The 21,066-nt window shown below is 41.0% G+C and overlaps 1 protein-coding gene across 2 annotated transcripts in view; it reads right to left on the bottom strand.

The window, feature by feature from the left end:
• Nucleotides 1-21,066, bottom strand: part of nkain1 (sodium/potassium transporting ATPase interacting 1) — a 451,861-nt gene that overhangs the window by 18,181 nt on the left and 412,614 nt on the right. The window contains exon 7 of one of the 2 annotated variants that reach the window (XM_051919008.1): nucleotides 12,417-12,457. The exons of the other annotated variant lie outside the window; for it this stretch is intronic. Within the exon in view, the coding sequence (XP_051774968.1) occupies nucleotides 12,451-12,457 (7 nt within the window). The 3' untranslated portion in view covers nucleotides 12,417-12,450. The remainder of the gene's footprint in view (nucleotides 1-12,416; nucleotides 12,458-21,066) is intronic. 2 annotated transcript variants of the gene reach the window in all.

The raw sequence follows: 21,066 nt of genomic DNA on the forward strand, positions 1-21,066 counted from the left end.
TTAGAGACTTAAAAATCAGTTTGAGGATGAGTCTCTTTCAGTCTTTAGTGTATGATTGGTGCAAGTCATTCAGAGAGGAACTATCATCTCTTCGGTCCACTTAAAGAATTTTTAGGTGGGAAGAAACTCAAGTCGAATGAGGAGGTTACTGACGCTGTGCAAGAATGGATCAACATGCAGTCAAAAGACTTCTGGGATTAAGAAGCTTCCTGAGCGCTGGAACAAGTGTACTGCAGTGGCCGGAGATTAAATAGAAAAATAGTGAGTAAGTCATTTCATTGTATTCAATAAATAAAGCGTAGCTCATAAATTCCCTTTTGCATTTGAATGCCCCTCGTATAAGTTACATAATCGACATACACACAACAGTTAATCACACAACTGAGATTTAAAAATAAAAAAAGACAGAGAATATAAAAATATAAATACAGTGATCCCTCCTCAATCGCAGGGGTTTGTTCCAGAACTCCCCGTGAAGTGAAAATCCACGAAATAAAAGCCATATGTTTATATGGTTATTTTTATATATTTTATAAGCCCTTATAAACTCTCCCACACTCTTATAAACATTTCCCGCAAAGTTATACAGCATAATCCCTTTATATTCTCTTGGATATTAGGTAAGATTCATTGAAATTATGTATGTAAACACACTGTATATATTATGATTATATATTATGATGTACCATTTGCATTCTGGTAATGTTTACATTCTCAGCTGATTTTGGTTGGTAACACCGCCAATTGTTGCCACTTGTAAAATGGTACAGTTCATTCAGAACATAATCTTAATATAACGAACTGTGGACTTATTGATGCCGTAATGGCATCCTACAGCGGCGTAGCTGTTCCCCTCCTTCAACATATCCAAAACGTTTACCTTTTCGGCAATCGTTAGCATTTTCCATTGGCGCTTGGGCATGGCCCCGGAAGCAGCAGTAGTAGGAACACATCGTTTTGGAGACATAACAAAGGGCTTGACTACGCACAAAGATAAACACAAAAGAGCACAAAAGTTAACTCTTTACACAGCAAAACACGTTGATGCTGAATGAGCAAGACGAGATGCTAGCTAACGCAAAGTGGAATCGAATGCTGCTCTGCGTCGCTGAGCCAATCAGCACCCAGGAACTTAACCGCATGCTCTGATTGGGTAGCTTCTCAGCCATCCGCCAATAGTGTCCCTTGTATGAAATCAACTGGGCAAACCAACTGAGGAAGCATGTACCAGAAATAAAAAGACCCATTGTCTGCAGAAATCCACGAACCAGTGAAAAATCTGCGATATATATTTAGATATGCTTACATATAAAATCCGTGACAGAGTGAAGCCGCGAAAGTCGAAGCGCGATATAGCGAGGGATTACTGTATGTATATGCATACAATGTGCTGATGCAACTCAGTGCAAGAAATAATGAAATAAACACTGAAAAAAAGAACTAAAGTATTAAACAAATGTTAAAAGAGTATTAACAAAATGTGAAAAGTATTACATGACCCTGGGAGGCCTGGTGGGGGGAGGAAACTAACCATTTGTGAGCTTGATGGCCTATAGGAAAAAACTGTTCTTATATCTGTTTGTTTTGGCGTATATTAATCTTTAACACCTGTCCGATGATCAGGGTGACAGGATACAAGATTGGCACGTTGGTCTTATCTTTATCCGAGATTGTGGATAACAGCTCTTCTCTAGCAGTTCTTAATAGTATTTTCCTTAGTCTTCATATTAATTAAATTTTGCTTCATCCCTCTGACCTTTGAATTTTTGGTTCTCTCATTTAAAAGCTGATGCTCGTATTAGTCGTCTGGAGACAAATCATACTTGCCTCTTGACCAGATCTCATCTCCTGAACTGGATCTCATGATTCTTGCTGTTTTTCTACTCTTGGCAGAACAAAACGGATGCAGGGTGAACATGCAGACTCCATATAAACTACTAGGTGTGTAAGCCTGTGGTGTTAAAAGCCCAGGCTCCTAGAAACTATTGAAATCGTCAGAAACAAACCTGAAATGTCGAGATGTCAGGTAGTTGAAAGGAACTACTCTTGGTGTCTCTCTACTAGGAGGATTCATTTTGCAGACGTGCTTGCATCGCTGGTGTATTAGCGGCAGGAGAAAAAGTAAAAGGGATACCGTTTTGCCAATGTTAGCAGCTACACGACTTTGTTTTTCTTCGGAGGTTTTGTTTTGCTGACGTGCTGGCCCCACTTGTGTTATTAGCAGCAAAGCGAGTTTTCTGTTTCCTCGGAGGCAGAGCCCTTACCCCAAATCCACCTCTCACTTCCGGGCCAGACAGACAGACACACTTCCACGCGTAGATGTTAATATGTAAGACTAGCTGTCTAAGACCTTGCTGTAAAAAGCACAGGGTCCTAGAAACTACTCTGGGCGTCTCTCTCCTAGGAGGTTTCGTTTTGCCGATGTGCTCGCATCGTTTGTGCATTTAGCGGCTAAGCAACTGTCTTTCTTCTGAGGTTTTGTTTTGCCGACGTACTTGCCTCGCTTGTGTATTAGCGGCGGAGGGAAAAATAAAAGGCATATCGTTTTGCCGATGTGCTCGCCTCACTTCTGTATTAGCTACTAAGCGAGTGCCTAGTTCTTCGGAGGTTTCGTTTTGCTGGCGTGCTGGCCTCGCTTGTGTATACTCGGAGGTGAAGCCTCCACCTCTCACTTCCGGGCCGGACAGACAGACAGACACACACTTCCACATGTAGATGTTTATACATAAAGATCAGTGGATTGTGGGACTGGAGCTCAGGGTGCTGTGAGGCGTTGCACCAACCACTGTGTCACCGTGCCATGAATAATACTGGGTGAATCTAATGGGTGAGGCCCCGAGTTATGATCTATTACTGTCTTCATAATGAAGCAATCCAAACAAAATCACAGTATTCCTGGATGAATGTAAGAACGAGTGAGGTATGAAGCTCATCTGTCGGAGGGCGGCAGAATGTCGGCGTCCATCTGCCGGACTGGTGCCTACGGCGAGCTCCTGTGCACACACAGTTAATGCATTGGCAGTTCCCATCTAAATTCAGCACAGGGACCATTTCCAACACCGAATGTGATTGGCTCATTTACACATCTATCAAGGTATGCACTGTATTTATTTGGTTTCTGTCGCTTCATTATTATGCGAGTAACACATCATAACTCAGGGCCTGGCCCATTAGAATCTCCCTGTACTAAAAAATAAAAGAATAGATAGAAGTCCTGATTTTTGTGTGTTGGCTCTGAACAAAGCCATTGTTAAAGTATTCCTCTTCAGATACAAGTCTAATTGCACTTTCACTTGCAGGTATCTCACTTGCACTTCCCAGCATGAGAAGATCTCCATTACTTCAAGTGTCAGACTGATTACCACCCATAAGGCCCTGGATTGCAGTGTTGGCTGGCACAAAAGATCAATTTATAGATCCCGCTGCTAGGCCACTTCCATTGGCTGTATTTGATTTTTTTCCTTTCTGTTTTAAAGCTCTGTTGTTCACTTGTTAGTCAGACACCCTTAAGGAGATTCAGGGTTCCAGCCCTTCGTGTGGGAAGCAATTAAAAAATAACAGAGGCAAATTGCAAAAGACATCCAAAGCAAGGAGGTCAGTTTGATTTTCCTGCTATGGAAGATGTTGCTTAACAAACAGTTACAAAAAAAGAGCAAGTGTCTAATGGTTGGCCAAGTCCCTGAAGGAGCCAAAACTGTAGCCACCGACGAGCTCATCTGTTAGTAAGCGACTTGAGGAATGCAAACACATTTATTAATGCTAGAAATCGAATGCGTCATGCCGACTCTCCAGCATGCTATAAACCCAGCGTGCTGAGCGGATTACAGAAAATAAACTTAAGATAGCGGTGTGTAAGCAAAGGCACTGATACAAAATATTCACTTTATTATCTATCCTGTGTAGAAGCTAAAGGTCACGTATTTTTATGCTTCATACTGCATTGCCGGTGCTCTCTATGCAAATGTAAATCTTCAGTTCTGAAAGAGGCACACAGCAGGCAAAGAGGTGCCATAAAAGCCACCTCATGCCTCGTAATTACTTTCTCTAGAGGAGTTTGGTCACCCTGCCTTCTGGCGCATACCCTTATCTTACAAAGCGTGAAGCTGGAAGGAGCCGCGTGGCTGAGGACCTCTAGAGATGCATTTGCTGAAATCAGGCTGTCACAGAATGCAAAGGTCAATGGCTGATGGAGGAGGTCTCACATTTAGAGCAGCAACACAACCCCCCAAAAGGCCACCCTGGCTTTTAAGAGAACCAGAGGACACGTGCGTAATTCTTAACGGAGAGGTTACACTTGCAGGAAGGCCCAGATCATAACACAAATTAGTGCTCCAAAGGAAGCCACTCCATAGAACGGATTCCTAATCACACAGGTAATTAAGAAGAACAGCAGCTGGCTGCCAACTAAGCAAGGAAAGGGGGGCCATGCTGGGAGTACACTGATTTTTAAAGTAGTCGGGCAGGGAAACCACACTATAATAATATCATAATCATTAAATCTGAAAATGGAGTATAATTGCTGCACAAATAACTTTTTGTTCTTGGGAAGCTTGGTGGCCCAACTGCTATGGATGCTGTCTCACAGTTCTCGAGACCTCTGCTCAACTCCGGGCCCAGTGTGTACGTGGGTTTCATGTGCTGACAACCACATCCAAAAGTTAAATCGTTGATTCAAAAACTGAAATGAAAGCCCAAAGTTACAAAACAAAGATGATAAAAATAAGCGGGTGGTTGTTTTATTATGAAAAAGTGTTCATGAAAGGTACCTTAACCTCTAAAGATCTTTTTATATTGGTGGACAAGGTAATGCTGGAAATACCTGAACGATTAGCCTTGAGTTCCATCTACACCCTGTACTACCTCAGCGTCAATATGTCAAGAATGCCGAGGCTGGCTACCTCATCATCAGTCTCAGCAATAGATGTGGCTGGCTACCTCAGCATCAATATCTCAAAAAGGGCCAGGGCTGGCTACCTCAGCGCAAGTATGTCAAGAAGGGCCGAGGCTGGCTACCTCAGCATCAGTCTCAACAATAGACAAGGCTGGCTACCTCAGCATCAATATTTCAGAAAGGGTCGAGACTGGCCCCCTCAACATCAATACCTTAGCAGTCTGGATGTTTGAGCGTTACCCCTGAAAGAGCGGTACAATTTTAACAGAAAGAGCAAAGCTCATCTCTGAACAAACATGCAAGACATACTACATCAAGGGTGGGACGTTCTGAAAGAGCCTTTGAAAGGGCCAAATAAATAATAAATCACTAGAACAAGCACACTGGGGATATTAATAAACAAGGCAAATTTCAATAAGGTAATATTCAAACTGAAATTTAATCCTCACTTAAGTTTATTTGCAGAGAAACCAGGCATTAAAAACTAGAAGTCAAAATTACAAACATACAACCTGAACAATTCAAATCAATGTCTGTAAAAGTATACGCTTCAGTATAGCAATGTCCATGCAATTTAAAGTGTCAATTCCCCTTAATTTAACTGAGGCATTCTTTTAAAGTATGCTGTGCCTTTATGGCATAGCCTTTGTTCTCATTTTCACTTTTGCTCATTTTAGGCGATGCTGCACTTTTGTTCTCAGATAGCTTGATGCTTTGGTGAGTCTTCAGAACAGCTTATGCCCCCTCTCTTTCTCAGGTCAATGCTGTACTCTAATATTAAAGGCTGTGTGTCATCCCTCCATTTCATTTGCCTCACGTCTGCCTGTCTCAATAGCTGTGCTTTCTTTTATACCACGGCTTGATGGCTATTTTCAGCAATTCATAACAGTCAAAAGTGGACAACTGAGAATATACACTTAGTCTTTGCTATCTGTCAATCTGAAGTTAATTTATATTACTAAACGACAGTTAATTTATGCACGGCAGATGCACTGAAGCGCATGCGCACTGCGGCGCGGCGCCCCAGAATCAAATGCAGCAGCTTCCCAGAGTCAGTATGTGGCGCCCAAACAACACAACCTGTAAACTAGACTTGCTCTGCTCCACTGTGCCAGCAGTCTGTGTTGCATGTTCAATCTACCTAACGACACAACCACAGAACAACACAGACGAGACCGCATAGATAAACACAATAAACGGAGGCTCCTACAACGAGCTTCAAAAACACCACACGCAAGACCGCATGGGTACAAACAATACACGGAGGCTCCCACAACGCGCTTCAGACACACCAGAAGCAAAGACATCATGGCTCCACAATGAAAGAGATCAACTAACGGAAATACAAAACGAGCCCGTATGGATAAACACAATGAACAAGCGCGCCCACAACGCGCTTCTGACACAGCACAGGCAAAGGAGGCACGTATCCAAATGGAGGGAGCTCAACGATTAGTAATACAAACACGAGCCCGTATGGCTACGACCTGTAAACGAGCCCGTATGGATAAAAACAATGAACAAAGGCGCCCACACAAAGAAACCGCTTTAGTTCAAATAGGGTTATTGAATTAAATGGAAACTTTACCATGCCTACGACCTGTGAACTAAACCTGGGGTGAAGCGTGCACACAAGGTTGTACAGCCGCCCAGACGCGACCGCCCACACCACCGCATATACAACGACACAGCCATAAAAAAACAAAAACGAGACTGCATGAACAAAACCAATAAAAGAAGTGCGTTGAAATGAACTGTCCCAGGACGCACCCACCCTCCATGATATTTCATCACGCAGAGGCTTCCCACCGAAGCGCATACGTACTGCGCCGCAGCGCACGCCCCAGAGTCAAACCCAGCGGCTTCCCAGAGTCAGTAGGTGGCGCCCAAACAACACAACCTGTTCACTACACTTGCTCTAATCCACTGTGCCAGTAATATAGATCACATAACGGTCACAGACTCAAACCCAGCGGCTTTCCAGACTCAGTGGCTGGCACACGAACACCACAACCTGTACACTAAACTTGCTGTGCTCCACTCTGCCAGCCATCGGTGTCAGCAAAGGCAACGGAATCACGTCTCCACAAAACGAAACCGCTTTAGTACAGATATGCTTATTTAATTAAATGACATTTCCCCAGACGCACGCACCCACCCTCCATGATATGTCATCCATCCAAATATCGGACGGAACAGAAACTGATTGCCATTCTTGGATTTACGATTCTCTAGAGAATCGCGGGCTTACTTGTTTAAGCTAATTAGGGGATATAAACAACAACAACCCAAAAAGACCTTACTTCAAATCTTTTTACACACATGTACACTCTGGTTAGTTTATCTAAGATTAAACAACACTTCTTTCTAGCATTTACAGTTGTATTTCCTTTCCATAATTCTTTCCTAATTTACACCTTAAAACTCAACACTGTGTTTTAACACATTGTTATCCTCATCAATTTGTTTAGCTGATGGTTCAGAACAAGAATGGATCTCGTGGGACCCATTTCTAAAGTGGTCCCAAACTTGGTCCACAATATCTTGTACTTTTCTCACTAGCCCCTCAAATGCTTGTATTTACTCCTAGATCAGCCTCTGCATCTACTCCCCCCAACCTGCAGCTTTCTTTGGCACTATGATGTAACTGAGCTAATCGCTTGCTTGTCAGGACATCTTGTCCTAGGCCTGCATTTTGCTTCTTTCAACCTTCAGCAAAACTCCTGTTTAAATACACATAATCACAAGTAATGCTTGTTTTCCCTTAGCAGCTCTATAATAGTTAAGAGTCTTAATCATACAGTTTCTTCACTTAAAAACTACATTGAAATAATCCTAAAATAAAAAACACAATTAAAAAATGAATACCCCCCCAAAAAAAAACTTTGATATCACCCTTATTACAGTGGTGCAGTGGTTAGTCCTCCCATCTCACAGCTCAAGTCCTGTGCTCGCCGTGTGTGGGATTTTCTCTGGGTAGCCCTGTAGCCCCCTGTTGGTGTGTGTATGTGAGTGTGCCCTGCAATTGACTGGCATCGTGTCCAGGGTTGCGTCCGACTTTGCACTCAGACCTTAGGCCCTTATGACACTGCACAGGATAATTAGGTAAAACTATGGGTGGATAGAAAATAACAGGGAAAACCAGAACATTTCAAATTAATAATAATAATAATAATAATACAGTTTATTCATATAGCACCTGTTCCACACTCGATGTACACATATTTAGAGGGGTACAATACCAATATCATTAAATGGAATTAAACCATGTAGCTTGTACAAACATGAGTAAATTAATATTATTACAGTCCAAATAATACATTTATAAGGCAAAAAATGAAAAAAGAACATTTTTCTAACGTGGTAGTTCTGGTATTGGAGGTACTTTCTGCAAAAAAGGAAATTAAAATTACAAAATGAAACTGCAATCTTTGTTTTGTAATTTCATTTTTATTGTCTACGCACAAAAATGCTGCAAAAATTAAAAATGAAATAACAGCATTTGCAATTTCATCTTCAGCCTCAACAGCAATAAAGCTTCAAAAATGAAAAGTAAAAAGCAAATAATCACTGGCACTACCTGCTGCTCATTGAATGTTCATTTTCCACTTGCAAATACCGTGGGTCAGTGGGCGGGGCTTTGCACCTTGACTTCCCACAATTCTTTTTCCTTCGTCGTTGGTGCCACTTTGATTGTTAGTGTGCTTCTCACTTCGAATGTGTTTAAGTCACATGACTTTGATCTTTTCACCTCCAAACTGCGAGCTTCACAGCGAAACCATCTCACAAAATCCATAGACCACTCATAATTGTAGTTCTGAAATAATGTGCTATTTAATTTCAATATTTAACATGACAAAAACTAGCATTTATTGCATCATAATTTACATTTATTTACGCTGAAGAGGAAACAGGATGCTTTGTAATTTTGTTTTTTTGCTGAATTATACAATTGACCCCTCTACAGTTTTCAGCACCTCCACCTCTGTTCCCTTCCCCTATAGTTGATCAACGGACTCTTTATTATTATAACTTTTTAAAATGAGGTGATATGGTAGTGATTATTTTATTGACTATGAAGACCGTCTATAATCCATCATTTTTATTTAATTAATGCTTCTTTTTCCATCATTTATAAGATTTTATTTCATATGCATCACTGAGAAATATACTGTATGTGTAACAAATATGAACTATATTATCCATCAATTAATTTAATATTTCTAAACAAAAAGAATGAAATTTAAACAAACTGGAATCAATTTTCTGACCATTCTAGAAAGTATTGAACATATCATTCCCAAAATATTATTCCAACATATGCTTGAATAGGTGCAAAAATATTTTTGAATTGCATTATCTTTTATATAAATGTCCATGAGGTGAAACCGCCGAGGAAAAACAAACGAGAGAGAAACTCACTTAGATAGACAAGGGGGGTGAGCACGTCCGCAAAACCAAACCGCAGACTCTGAATTTCAATTTTCTTTGTGACGATATCAGTAGTTTTACAGCATGGGCCTAAACAGCTAGTATTAATATAGTTGGTTTATATTATCTTTATATGTGCATGTGATCATATAATTGTTTCTATGACATTACCTTCTTTGTGACTGGAACTTTACTTTAAATTTAGACACACTGCACACTCTTCACTCTCCTAAACAATCAAATCACCAAGACATCAGATGATTCCATCAAGAAATATGACTTTTTAATGATTTTATCATTTTGACACTTAATAAAGTTAAATTATTGTAATCATTGTAAAAGTAACACTACTAAAACTATTCTGCTATAAATATAATTTCATATGCAGTAATCCCTTGCTATATCGCGCTTCGCCTTTCGCGGCTTCACTCCATCGCGGATTTTATATGTAAGCATATTTAAATATATATCGCGGATTTTTTGCTGGTTCGCGGATTTCTGCGGACAATGGGTCTTTTAATTTCTGGTACATGCTTCCTCAGTTGGTTTGCCCAGTTGATTTCATACAAGGGACGCTATTGGCAGATGGCTGAGAAGCTACCCAACTTACTTTTCTCTCTCTCTTGCGCTGACTATCTGTGATCCTGACGTTATGGGATTAAGCAGGAGGGCTGTTCGCACACCTAGACGATACGGACGCTCGTCTAAAAATGCTGAAAGATTATCTTCACGTTGCTACCTTCTGTGCAGCTGCTTCCTGAAGCGACATGCTGCACGGTGCTTCGCATACTTAAAAGCTCGAAGGGCACGTATTGATTTTTGCTTGTTTGTTTTTCTCTGCCTCCCTCTATCTCTTCCTGCTCCTGACGGAGGGGGTGTGAGCTGCCGCCTTCAACAGCTTTGTGCCCTGGTGCTTCGCATACTTAAAAGCCAAACAGCCCTACTGATTTGTTTGCTTTTCTCTATCTTTCTGACATTCTCTGCTCCTGACGCGCACTCCTTTGAAGAGGAAGATATGTTTGCATTCTTTTAATTGTGAGACGGAACTGTCATCTCTGTCTTGTCATGGAGCACAGTTTAAACTTTTGAAAAAGAGACAAATGTTTGTTTGCAGTGTTTGAATAACGTTCCTGTCTCTCTACAACCTCCTGTGTTTCTGCGCAAATCTGTGACCCAAGCATGACAATATAAAAATAACCATATAAACATATGGTTTCTACTTCGCGGATTTTCTTATTTCGCGGGTGGCTCTGGAACGCAACCCCCGCGATGGAGGAGGGATTACTGTAATGTGCACAACTCTTACTATCTTAATAATAATAAGCTTATTAAGACTGATGACTGTGTTATATAATACTACAAAATCAAAGTGTCCCATTTCCACTTCTGTGCAAAATAAATTATGACATAATAAAGCCTAGTTTTTGTCATGTTAAATATTGTAATTAAATAGCACATTTATTACTTCAGAACTACAATTATGAGTGGTCTATGGATTTTGTGAGACAGTTTCGCTGTGAAGCTCACAGTACGGAGGTGAAAAAATCAAAATTACGTGACTTAAACACAGTCAAAGTAAGAAGCATACTAACAATCGAAGTGGCACCACTGACGATGGACAAAGAATTGTGGGAAATCGAGGTGCAAAGCCCCACCCATTGACCCACACTATTAGCATTTTGAAAACTTGAAAATGACAATGCAAAGTGGGAAATGAAAATTCAATGATCAGCAGGTGGCGCCAGAGCTTTCTTGCGTTTTACTTTCGTTTTTGCAGCTTCCTTGCTGTTCAGGCTGAAAATTAAATTGCAAATGGCGTTATTTCATTTTTTATTTTTCATTTTTGCAGCATTTTTGCGTGTAGACTTTGAAAATGAAATTTCAAGACAGGGATTGCAATTTCATTTTATAACTTTAATTTTCATTTCCTTTTTGGCAAAAAAATGCCTCCCATAGTTCTGGTGGCATAGCTATCTTTCAAATAGAATTAACTGTATTCAACTTTTTGGCTACGTCCACACTACTGCAACTTCATTTAAAAATGGTGCTTTTTCTAAAAATGATCTCTGTTCACACAAAAATGACCTAAAACATATGACATAACTGTTAATAATCATGATATTGTCATTGTACACGTACAATGAAATGTAGTTATCACATACCCTTGGGGTCAGAGCGCAGGGTCAGCACCCCTGGAGCAATTACAGATTAAGGGCCTCGCTGAGCTGAATCCCTTCTGGCAGTAACAGGATTTGAACCAGCAACCTTCCAGACACTGGCGCAGATTCTTAGCCTCAGAGCCACTTGCCCTACATACTGGACAGGTATGCTTCAGGGGAAAAAATCCTTGAAGGTTTGGTAATGCCGACATGCCAACCATGGGATTTTTCATAAAACTGTAGTGACCTACCTTTTGTGCATTTATGCAAAATTAAAACTGTAATTTAGCAACTTAGATGCATTCAGGTAAGCAACACAACAAGTTTCCTGAAAAACCGCTCTGTGTGAGCTATGTTGCAATATTTTTTTTTTCTTGCATGAAGGGTGAACCATGCAGGGAATGAGTAATGGATCCAACGAGGAAGGCCTACATAGTTCGCAGAAACCAATAGAAGTGCGATTAGCAGTGTGCATTTTCAAAACTTTGTGTTTTCACCCATCTACACTGCAATACTGACCCATCACTCTCAAAAACATACGGCTCTGGGGAGCGTTTTCAGGGGTTAAAAATGGTGGGGTAGTGAGGACGAAAGGTGAAAACGGAGACTAATGTCTGAAAAGGTACAGTTGTAGTGTGGACGTAGCCCTGGCCTGCTCATCTCGACACTTCACTTACTCCTGTGTTCAAATGGGCATTCTCACAGCACTCCTGACTTATCACTTATATACATGACCTTTAAATTACATTTCTGAACATTAAAATCCTTAAAAAGAAAGTGGAAAGCTTTATATATATATATATATATATATATATATATATATATATATATACTGTATATATATACTGTATAAACATTTTATATTTATATATATACTGTTTATAGTAAAATATACATTGTATGTGCATGTATGTGTACAGCACATATATACATACATCAGGGATGAGTTTCAATCAAATGCTGCCCTCTTCAAATTCTAAAAAAGAAAAAGAAATAATTCTTTTGAAATGTCTTATCTCAGCTGCAGTTTCCAGGCAGGTTACTATGCTTTGAAAGACAACACTTTTTGCTGCAAAATGTCAGAGAGGGGCCGCACTTGCTTTCACTTACCTTCAGGCTGCTAGTCACTGGCTATGCACTCAGCCACTCGCTCACTCATTCTCCATCTGCTCCAAGATGTTTGCCTCCCAACTGGCAAGTGTCATTAAGCAGATATCCAGTAGCTACCATTGAACTTGTTCCTAATGCTGACCACTATAACAGGAAGCCGTCCTAGACCACACACTTAAGATGAATGAACAATGTGACGTATACACAACACCGTTTTTTGTGGCATGGTGGATCAGGGCTCAGTGCTTTTGCTTCATAGCTCCGAAGTCGTCAGCCCATACCTCATGTCTGGTCCTTATTTATGCTTCATGTGCAAACTCTCTGCTATCCAAGTGGATTTTCCTCTACATAATGCAGTTGTTTTCCCTACATTCCAAAGACATGCATGGTAGGTCAATTGCAGACTCAGAATGAGTCTATTATGAGTGAATGATGGCGAATATGTCCAACCATGGATTGGGGTCTTGCATGGGCTTGTTCCCAGTGGTGAAAAGATGGCCACCAGTTCATTATAACCCTGAATTGGATATGCAGGTTATAAAATCAGTGGATGAGCATTGAGCAGGTGCTTTTATTTAGGTGTTTAAGACAGATTCTAAATCACATACCCATGTAGAGAAATTCTGGGGCAGCCACACCTAAACTAAACTTAAGTCCGCCTGACTTTGCTTAATAAGCCTTTTATTTCATTGGTAGTGTGTGGCAATGCCACACAGTGAAGGCGGGAGCTGAAGCTGCTAACATAAGTGTGGGAAGCGGGGCGTAGTGGTGAAAGCTTTGGACTTCAAACCCAAAAGAAATGTATACAATTGTATCTCTCAAATGTTGCATGTCGCATTGAGTAAAGGCATCAGCCAAATAAGTAAATATACACATATATATATATATATATATATACTGTATATATAGTCGTTAAGCCCGTTACATTAACAGGCGCTAGAACAGTAGTGCATAAACATTAGTAGGAACAGTCTATATTAAATGGCAAAGGACCTTGATCTCATTCTGTTTGTTGGTCGTATTTTTCTTTCTTTCAGCTTTTCTTTTGTTGATGTTTACTTGCTGAGCTGACCGTTCTTCGTGGGTTGCCGCTGTATATTGTGTGTCTTGTACGTCCGCTGGCTTGTACGTCCGTAAAATACCTTTAATTTTCTCTGGCGGTAATACAGGCGTGCGTGTCGGTAATATGCCTTTAATTTTCTCTGACAGTAATACTGGCTTGTATGTGGCTGTAATATGAGTCACTGTATTGTGTACCTTTAATTTCCTCTCGCAGTAATACTGGTTTGTATTTCCGTAAAACGCCTGTAACTTTCTCTGACAGTAATATAATATCGCGCATCGCACCATGCCCCGCGCATGCGCACTTTACCAGAAGACACACACACAGACACCTGGACGCACACAGGGATTTTATTAAAGAGGATATATATGTAAGTGTTCTGCCTACACTGCATAGAAACAGTCCTTGCCCGTATAGGCTTAGGAGGTCTACCATTAGCTCGTGCCATAACAGAACTGGTTCTGAAGCAGACATCATGTGTATGCAACTGACCACCAGCAGCTACAACACTGCAAATGTGAAGACTGGATTGGATCGAGGTGTGATTCCATAACAAAACACTTGCCGTAGTAAGCAGGATTTGCACAATGGAGAGGAGGAGTGCGGTGCAGAAAGGGTGAGGGCTGAGTAGAGTGCTCAGTTGATATCACCAGAAATCATTCTGCTTGCAGTGCTTAGAAGCAGTCTCCATGTGGCTGAGATGAGTGGTCTTCTATTAGTTCATGCTGTAAGAGAACTGCTTCTAAGCCAAAGACTGGTTTGTGGTTGACCACAGGCAATTACCAAACTGCAAACATGCAAACTGGGATGGCTTACAGCGTGAGTCCATGGAAAAATACTTGGTGTAGCTGGCATGATTTGCACTGTGAAAGGGTGTAGTGTAAAGCATTGGTGTGCAGAAAAGGTTTTGGCTGAGTGGAGTGCAAAATTGGCGTCACCAGCAAGCACTCCACTTTCGTCGGTTAGGTGCAGTCTCTGTACAGACAAGACAGAAAGGTCTCCTATTAGCTCACGCTGTATGGAGGTACTTCTGAGCCAGGTGTTGCGAGTTTGTGGCTGACCACTGACAGTTACCACAGCACAAATCTGGAAAGTGGATTCCAGGGCAAAAGAGAGAGGATGCCACACACCCAACTCACTAGCTTTGAATTGTCAGAAGGCAACACAGAACAGCCTCAACGAGAGACTGAACAAGAGTCAACAACACCACATGCAGTGCCACCATGCAACCGCCATGATTCATTTGTGAATCTTAACATTACATCTTGTGGCGGACAGCCGGGTCCCATGCCCGGCAGGGACGCTCCTTCTGCATCTGTTCCGGGGGAGCAACAATGGGCAGCTCAATACCTCCCCCGGGACGCTTGGTGGCAGCCTCCCTGGCGGACGGTGATTCCCCAACCTGTCGCATGGCTTCATGGGAGATGGAGTCCCTCACAGCCTGGTTGGGGGCTCGGATGGCCGCTAGGGGGAGCTGCATGGAGTCAGCAGCCCAGCTGGACGTATCTTCAGCCCCACCCAGAAGGGCAATTAGGACCAGGTGGTCAAGCACCTGGAACGCTTCCGGGTGGGATATAAAAAGGGCCTGCCACCACCACTCGGGGAGCCAGAGTTGGGAGGAAGGAGACGAAGCTTGAGGAGGAGTGGTGATAAAAAGGAGAAAGGATTGTTGCTGTGTTGGGATTGTGCTTAATGGACTGTGTATTGCCTGTGGGTCACGGGGAAGACGAGACCCAAGGGTGAAGAAAAATAAAAGTCTTGTTTGTTTATATGTGCCTCTGTGTCCATCTGTGTCTGGTCGGGCACCTATATAGCGCCTTTGTTACAATCTAAATTGAAATTGTGTCAGCCACTATGGAGATCCAAGGATTCATGAGAAAGCCCTCATAGTTTTATGGCAGATAATCCAAGGCTTTAAGGGCACAGCAACATCTCCCCTATGTAAAACATCCATGTTCTTTGTTTGCATGCTTTAGCTACCCAGATTTTAAAATGGTATTAAAATTAAATGTATCATCATGGTAATATATACCATCAGTATCTTTTTAATATGCTGTCATGGATTTCTTTTAAATAAATTTTCTTCTCTGCAAAGGGTTGGTATTTATATATATTTGTTTGAATTCAATTAGATATATGGGAGAGCAGCAAGTGAATTCTTCATTCTGCTTGAGCCACTCTGACTACACAAAGACATTTCTACGTTTATAATGACATCGATAAGAAATGACATCTAACAAGAAGAAAATCATCGTATCGACTGTGGAAAGTTACTAGCAAAGTTAGAAACTTAAACCAGTTATCACTTGCTTGAACCTACGCCATCTTTAAGGTGAGGCAGGAAGAACTGTTCTTTAATACTAATAAATAAAGTCATACAAATGTATAAAACTCGTTATACACAGATTTCATATACAGGGTGAGTCAAAATTATGTTAATGTTTGAATGGCAGAAACAATTTATTCACAAAACATACTTCATATGTGAAAGATGATTTACAGGAATGTCTCAACCTGTCTGCCATCATGTTCAACACATGTACCATATGTGGCACATACTGTAAATAGTCCACAAAAATTGTATACAAGTATATACATAGCAGCACCATTAGTTTTAACATAATTTTGACTCACCCTGTATATATATATATATATATATATATATATATATATATATATATATATATACTAGGGAGTTTTGGCCCCCTGGTCGCTTTGCTCGCCAACTCCCCGGCCTGCACTATGCGCCAGCCACTTTGTGTCTCTACTGCTTGCGTATGTGGATTTCACTTTCACCAAACAACAAATCTTTTAAGTCTCGCAGATACGCCTCTTCATTGGGAAGAAACACTACTTTTCCCTGATGGTAACACGAATTAGAAGATCTACAAGTCTCCAACTTAAAGTTTAAATCCGAACAATATATTCAATCTCTTTTCGCTGTTCCGTTATTTCACTGAGTAATAATTTCCATTTGTTTGCGCTAATGTGATCTTTACTATCATTTTTTTGAGACTTTCAATTTTAGTACTTTCATTATCTCTAACCTGCTCTGCATGTGTTTCGCACCAACGTTTTTGAACCTCTTTACGACGTTCTACTTTGTCATCTACTCTTTTGTCTTTTATTTCTGGCACCAGGCGTGGTTAAATCTCTTGGCACAAAGTTTCGTCTCGCAGGACATGAAAGTGTCTCTCCGACAAAATCACGTCTCGTCCCAGGATTTTTTTATATAATAGAGAGATATATAGTATATACTGTATATAGTCACACAAATGCTACTTGTGAACAGCTTAAAGGCTCTGGTGGTGGTAATTCCTTGCCAATCCACAGTTTGGCACTGTATTCTAACACCTCCTATCTTCCTCCCTCTGCAGACCGAATGATTGAACCTTACCACCTCTGATATCACTTCTGGTGTCTGTCCACCTGGAGCCGCCTCTTCCTGTCTAGCTTGTATTTAACCAGAAGTGTTGCCATCTTGGACAGTCTAAACTCAGACTCACATCTACGGAGAATTTATTTATGCTGAAAAGCATTTACTATTTTGTATTTACAATACACAGTGTTACCCCAAACCTTTATCTTGTCTTTATTCTCTTTTGCAATATATATATATATATATATTATATCCATCCTGAACTCAACAGGCCCTCATTCTAACACTGAGTAACTACAGAGCCAGCAGTTTAAGTAACTTCTTCGACTATGTGTGGTGAGTCACAATTGAGGCTCGAACCTGCAGTTTTAAGTCCATTTCCTTCACCTCTAAGTCTCTCTGACATCTTTACAATCGTTAATGCCATCTAACAAATGGTTCTCAAAGCCCAGATGCCATGCTGAAGCAACTTCTTCATCTTGCTGATGGATAGCTCAGTCTATTCGTAGAAAACAAATGCAAAAAAATTGCTTGATTAATGTATCTTTTGCATAGACCTCAGAAAACACGAATCTTTTAACTGGGAAGAATTTTTCAGACAAATGTGTCCCATCTCCCCCCAGCACTACCTGTAATCAAAGTGTCACCCAAAAGAAATGATCCTCAGCACACATCTATTATAATCTGGCCCTCTCTTATCTCTATAATGATGCTGATAACGGAATAGAGGTTTCCGGAAATAACAAGTTACTCGGCAGAAGCCTAAGTGTTTGGTTCTTAGGTATGAAGTGCCCAAGCAGAGCGACAGGAGAAAATCAATTTAGGTGCCAGTTCTTTAGAATTTTACGGCCATCATCATCATCAGCAGCAGCCTCATCACTTCCTTTCTTTTGAAGAGAATTATCTGCCATGGAGAGATCAGTAAGACCAAAGATGGCTGATAAGATAATCTCAACACACTGACATTATCACAGACTGGAAGGTGTTACATGGTGGGATGGGTTGTGTACAGGGGGTAATGTTCTTTATTAAATTTGCACTTTATATTAATAATCAAACATTCATAGTTAATCGTGTAACAGGTAAATATACCGATTCAGTTTCATGTAACCTGAAGCAGATGCCTGCTATGCAAAGAAAGATGCGGCACACTACGGACCACCGAAATCTTGATGGCATCTCATTGTGAACTGCCAAGTTAATTTTTGGGTCATGTAGTGTTACTCATAATGAGAAAATAACACCCTGCTTTTAAAATAGTTTATTCATCCATTTTTCAACCCATCTGTTCTCCAGTTGTATTAACTGGTTACAAGCCAGTCCATCACAGGGCAGACACACACACACTTGGCCTGTCAAGCATCAGCTCTTGGCTATGAACTGCCCAAGCACAGCAGCAGGAAACAACTAACTGAGGTGTCGCTTCTTAGGATGTCAAGGCCATCATTGATAGCAGCAGCAGCCCAGCAAGTTCCAACACCATCAGGATACACAAGTCTTAAGGTTGTGAGAGGATTTGAACCAGTCTCTTGGAGCTGCGCGGCAGCAGTACTAATGGCTTCCCAAAAATAAAGGACAAATGTCTAAAGAGACCAGGGGACAGAATGGCAAAACTGTGCCTACACTCTAACAATGCCTTGCATCAAAGTGGCTCCCTTCATGGGGATGCATTGGACCAAGGTTCCAAGACACACAAAGGTGGAACTACATTCATGGCATCCTCCAACGTTCTTTCCCTTTTGTCAAGCGTATCTTGACAAAGTATCACCAGTGCCATGGGGCCAGTGGCCACAGGTGTACACATGGAGACAACACAGAGCAAAGTGCAACATTCTTGAGCAGCAGACCTTAGGACAAGTGGGTGAGTTACAACAGTCACCTACTACTTGTTAAGGACAGATTGGGCAACAAGTGGCATATACTGAGGAGTTCATGTAACCCATTTTATTACCTCTTGTAGCAGACCAGCCTGGTGCCATTGTCTAAAGAATCGGGAGTGCTCTCCCCTAGACTTTCTCGTATACTCAGATAAGGGGATGGATATTTGAGGAGTAAACCACAAGACAATGATTATATTTTTATATTATGTACATTAAAGAACCATCAACACCACATCAAATCAAATGAATAATATATTGAACAATTATTATAAAAGTAAAGTTGAATAAATCAGACTCTGCAGCCGCATGAATAAAAGTAAAGTACCACTTCCAGTTAGAGGAAATAACCCAAAAGTTGTTAGAAATCGACATTTTGTACCTAATACTTGTATGCAAAAATTGGTTGACCTAAGTGAAATCGTACTCAAGTTATTGGGTTTACACACACACACACACACACACACACACACACACACACACACACACACACACACACACACACACAGACACACACACACATAGTTCTAAAAATGGTATTTTCGAACTCAGGGAGGTCTAAAACATCAAGATCCATCAAAATCACGAAACTGAAGTATATTCCAATACTTTCCCTGTACTTCATATATGAAAAATCAAGGAGGAATAAAACGAGATTCATCAAAATCTTGACATCGAATTTTTGGTCAAATACAATGCTTTCCGTATACTTTGTATACAAGAAAGTAAAAAACAGAATGCATGATCACACTTGACAGCCATCCTGGGAGGATTTCTGTGTAAAGTTAGATGTTTTACCCTTTCTAGCCATGTCCCATGATCTGTTTCCATGAGCACCAACTTGACACCACCTTGAGGTGTATTGCAGGCTCACTATAGCACAGCTTTACACTTAGCGCTTTCAAGGCGGGTGTCAACAATAGTTGACACGTAAAGAACAGAAGGCTAACCGCTAAGAAAAATCACCTTGAATGTATTATATAGTTTTATCCACTAGATGGCAGCAAAAGATCATTAGATAAAGATGAATCGCCATTCATTTTCATTGCAGGATGGCGTCAAATTCTGCAAGCCACTCTCATCAAAAGAAATCCTCTGCCAGATATGTGTTGTGTATTGTCAACAACTCAGATTCTGCAATGTCAGATGAGGATTTTGAGCCGTTGGAGGAAAGTGACAATGACAGTGCTGCTGAAAAAACATTTTTTCAGTTTTATGTTTTTCACAATCAGGGTAATAAAAAAGGAGTTTGACGAAACAAAAAAAAATGAAGCCTCTGAAAAGTTAAGAAGAGACCAATCATGAGGCCACAGAACCATGGTATGATCAAGGCAGCACAAGTAGTCCACGTCAGCAGGAAAAAATGGTTCCCACTGGTGAACACTGGGAAAAAGATGCGGAATATGAAGGTCAAAAAAGAAATGAACTATTTTATTACAGCGCACAATGCAAATGTTTAAACCCAGAAACAGGTAACAGTTCAGAATCCATTGGAAGTAAACAAAGCAATCCAAAAAACAAGCCAAAAGGGGAAAAATCCAGCAGACAAGCAAAAGGACAGAACTCTTAAAAGTCACTCAAAATGCTGCTGAGACGGCCAAAGGCTCACAGTTTCCAAGGCCTTGAATTTTGCCTCCACACTTCTTAAATACCCACAACCCTCATGTCATGTCTCCAATATGTCAACAAGAAACAGGCCCGACATGGAGTGCAGGACTGGGATGGAGACTTGGGCAATTGCTGACCAAAAGTGTATGTGTAGGCCATGAGTTCACTTAACATCTTTCTTGGACCACTGCCTCCCAGGAGGAGCAGTTGCACAATGCTTTGTTTGAGGTGCCACAGGATACCATTAATCAGCTAAAACAGCCTGTGGCATGGCACACAGCTCCTTGAATTGCCAGCTAGTAGGATTTTCCTCACTGCCAACCACTCCAACGTGAAGGCCTACTGTGGGCCGAAACTTTCATTTCTTGGATGCACTTCTTCCTCCCAAATCATCTGTTCAGGATGCTGCTCGACATCGGCGGTCACTGATTCTGAGTGCAGCTATTCTTACAGTGTGTGTTGTAAGAATCGACAGAACGACATGCTGCAGCTGAATTCCTGTTTCTGGGAGGATCATTTTTCCTATTAAAATAAACGTTCATATACCA

Source organism: Erpetoichthys calabaricus, chromosome 14 (genome assembly GCF_900747795.2).
Source record: "Erpetoichthys calabaricus chromosome 14, fErpCal1.3, whole genome shotgun sequence".
In the NCBI taxonomy this organism is placed as follows: Eukaryota; Metazoa; Chordata; class Cladistia; order Polypteriformes; family Polypteridae; genus Erpetoichthys; species Erpetoichthys calabaricus.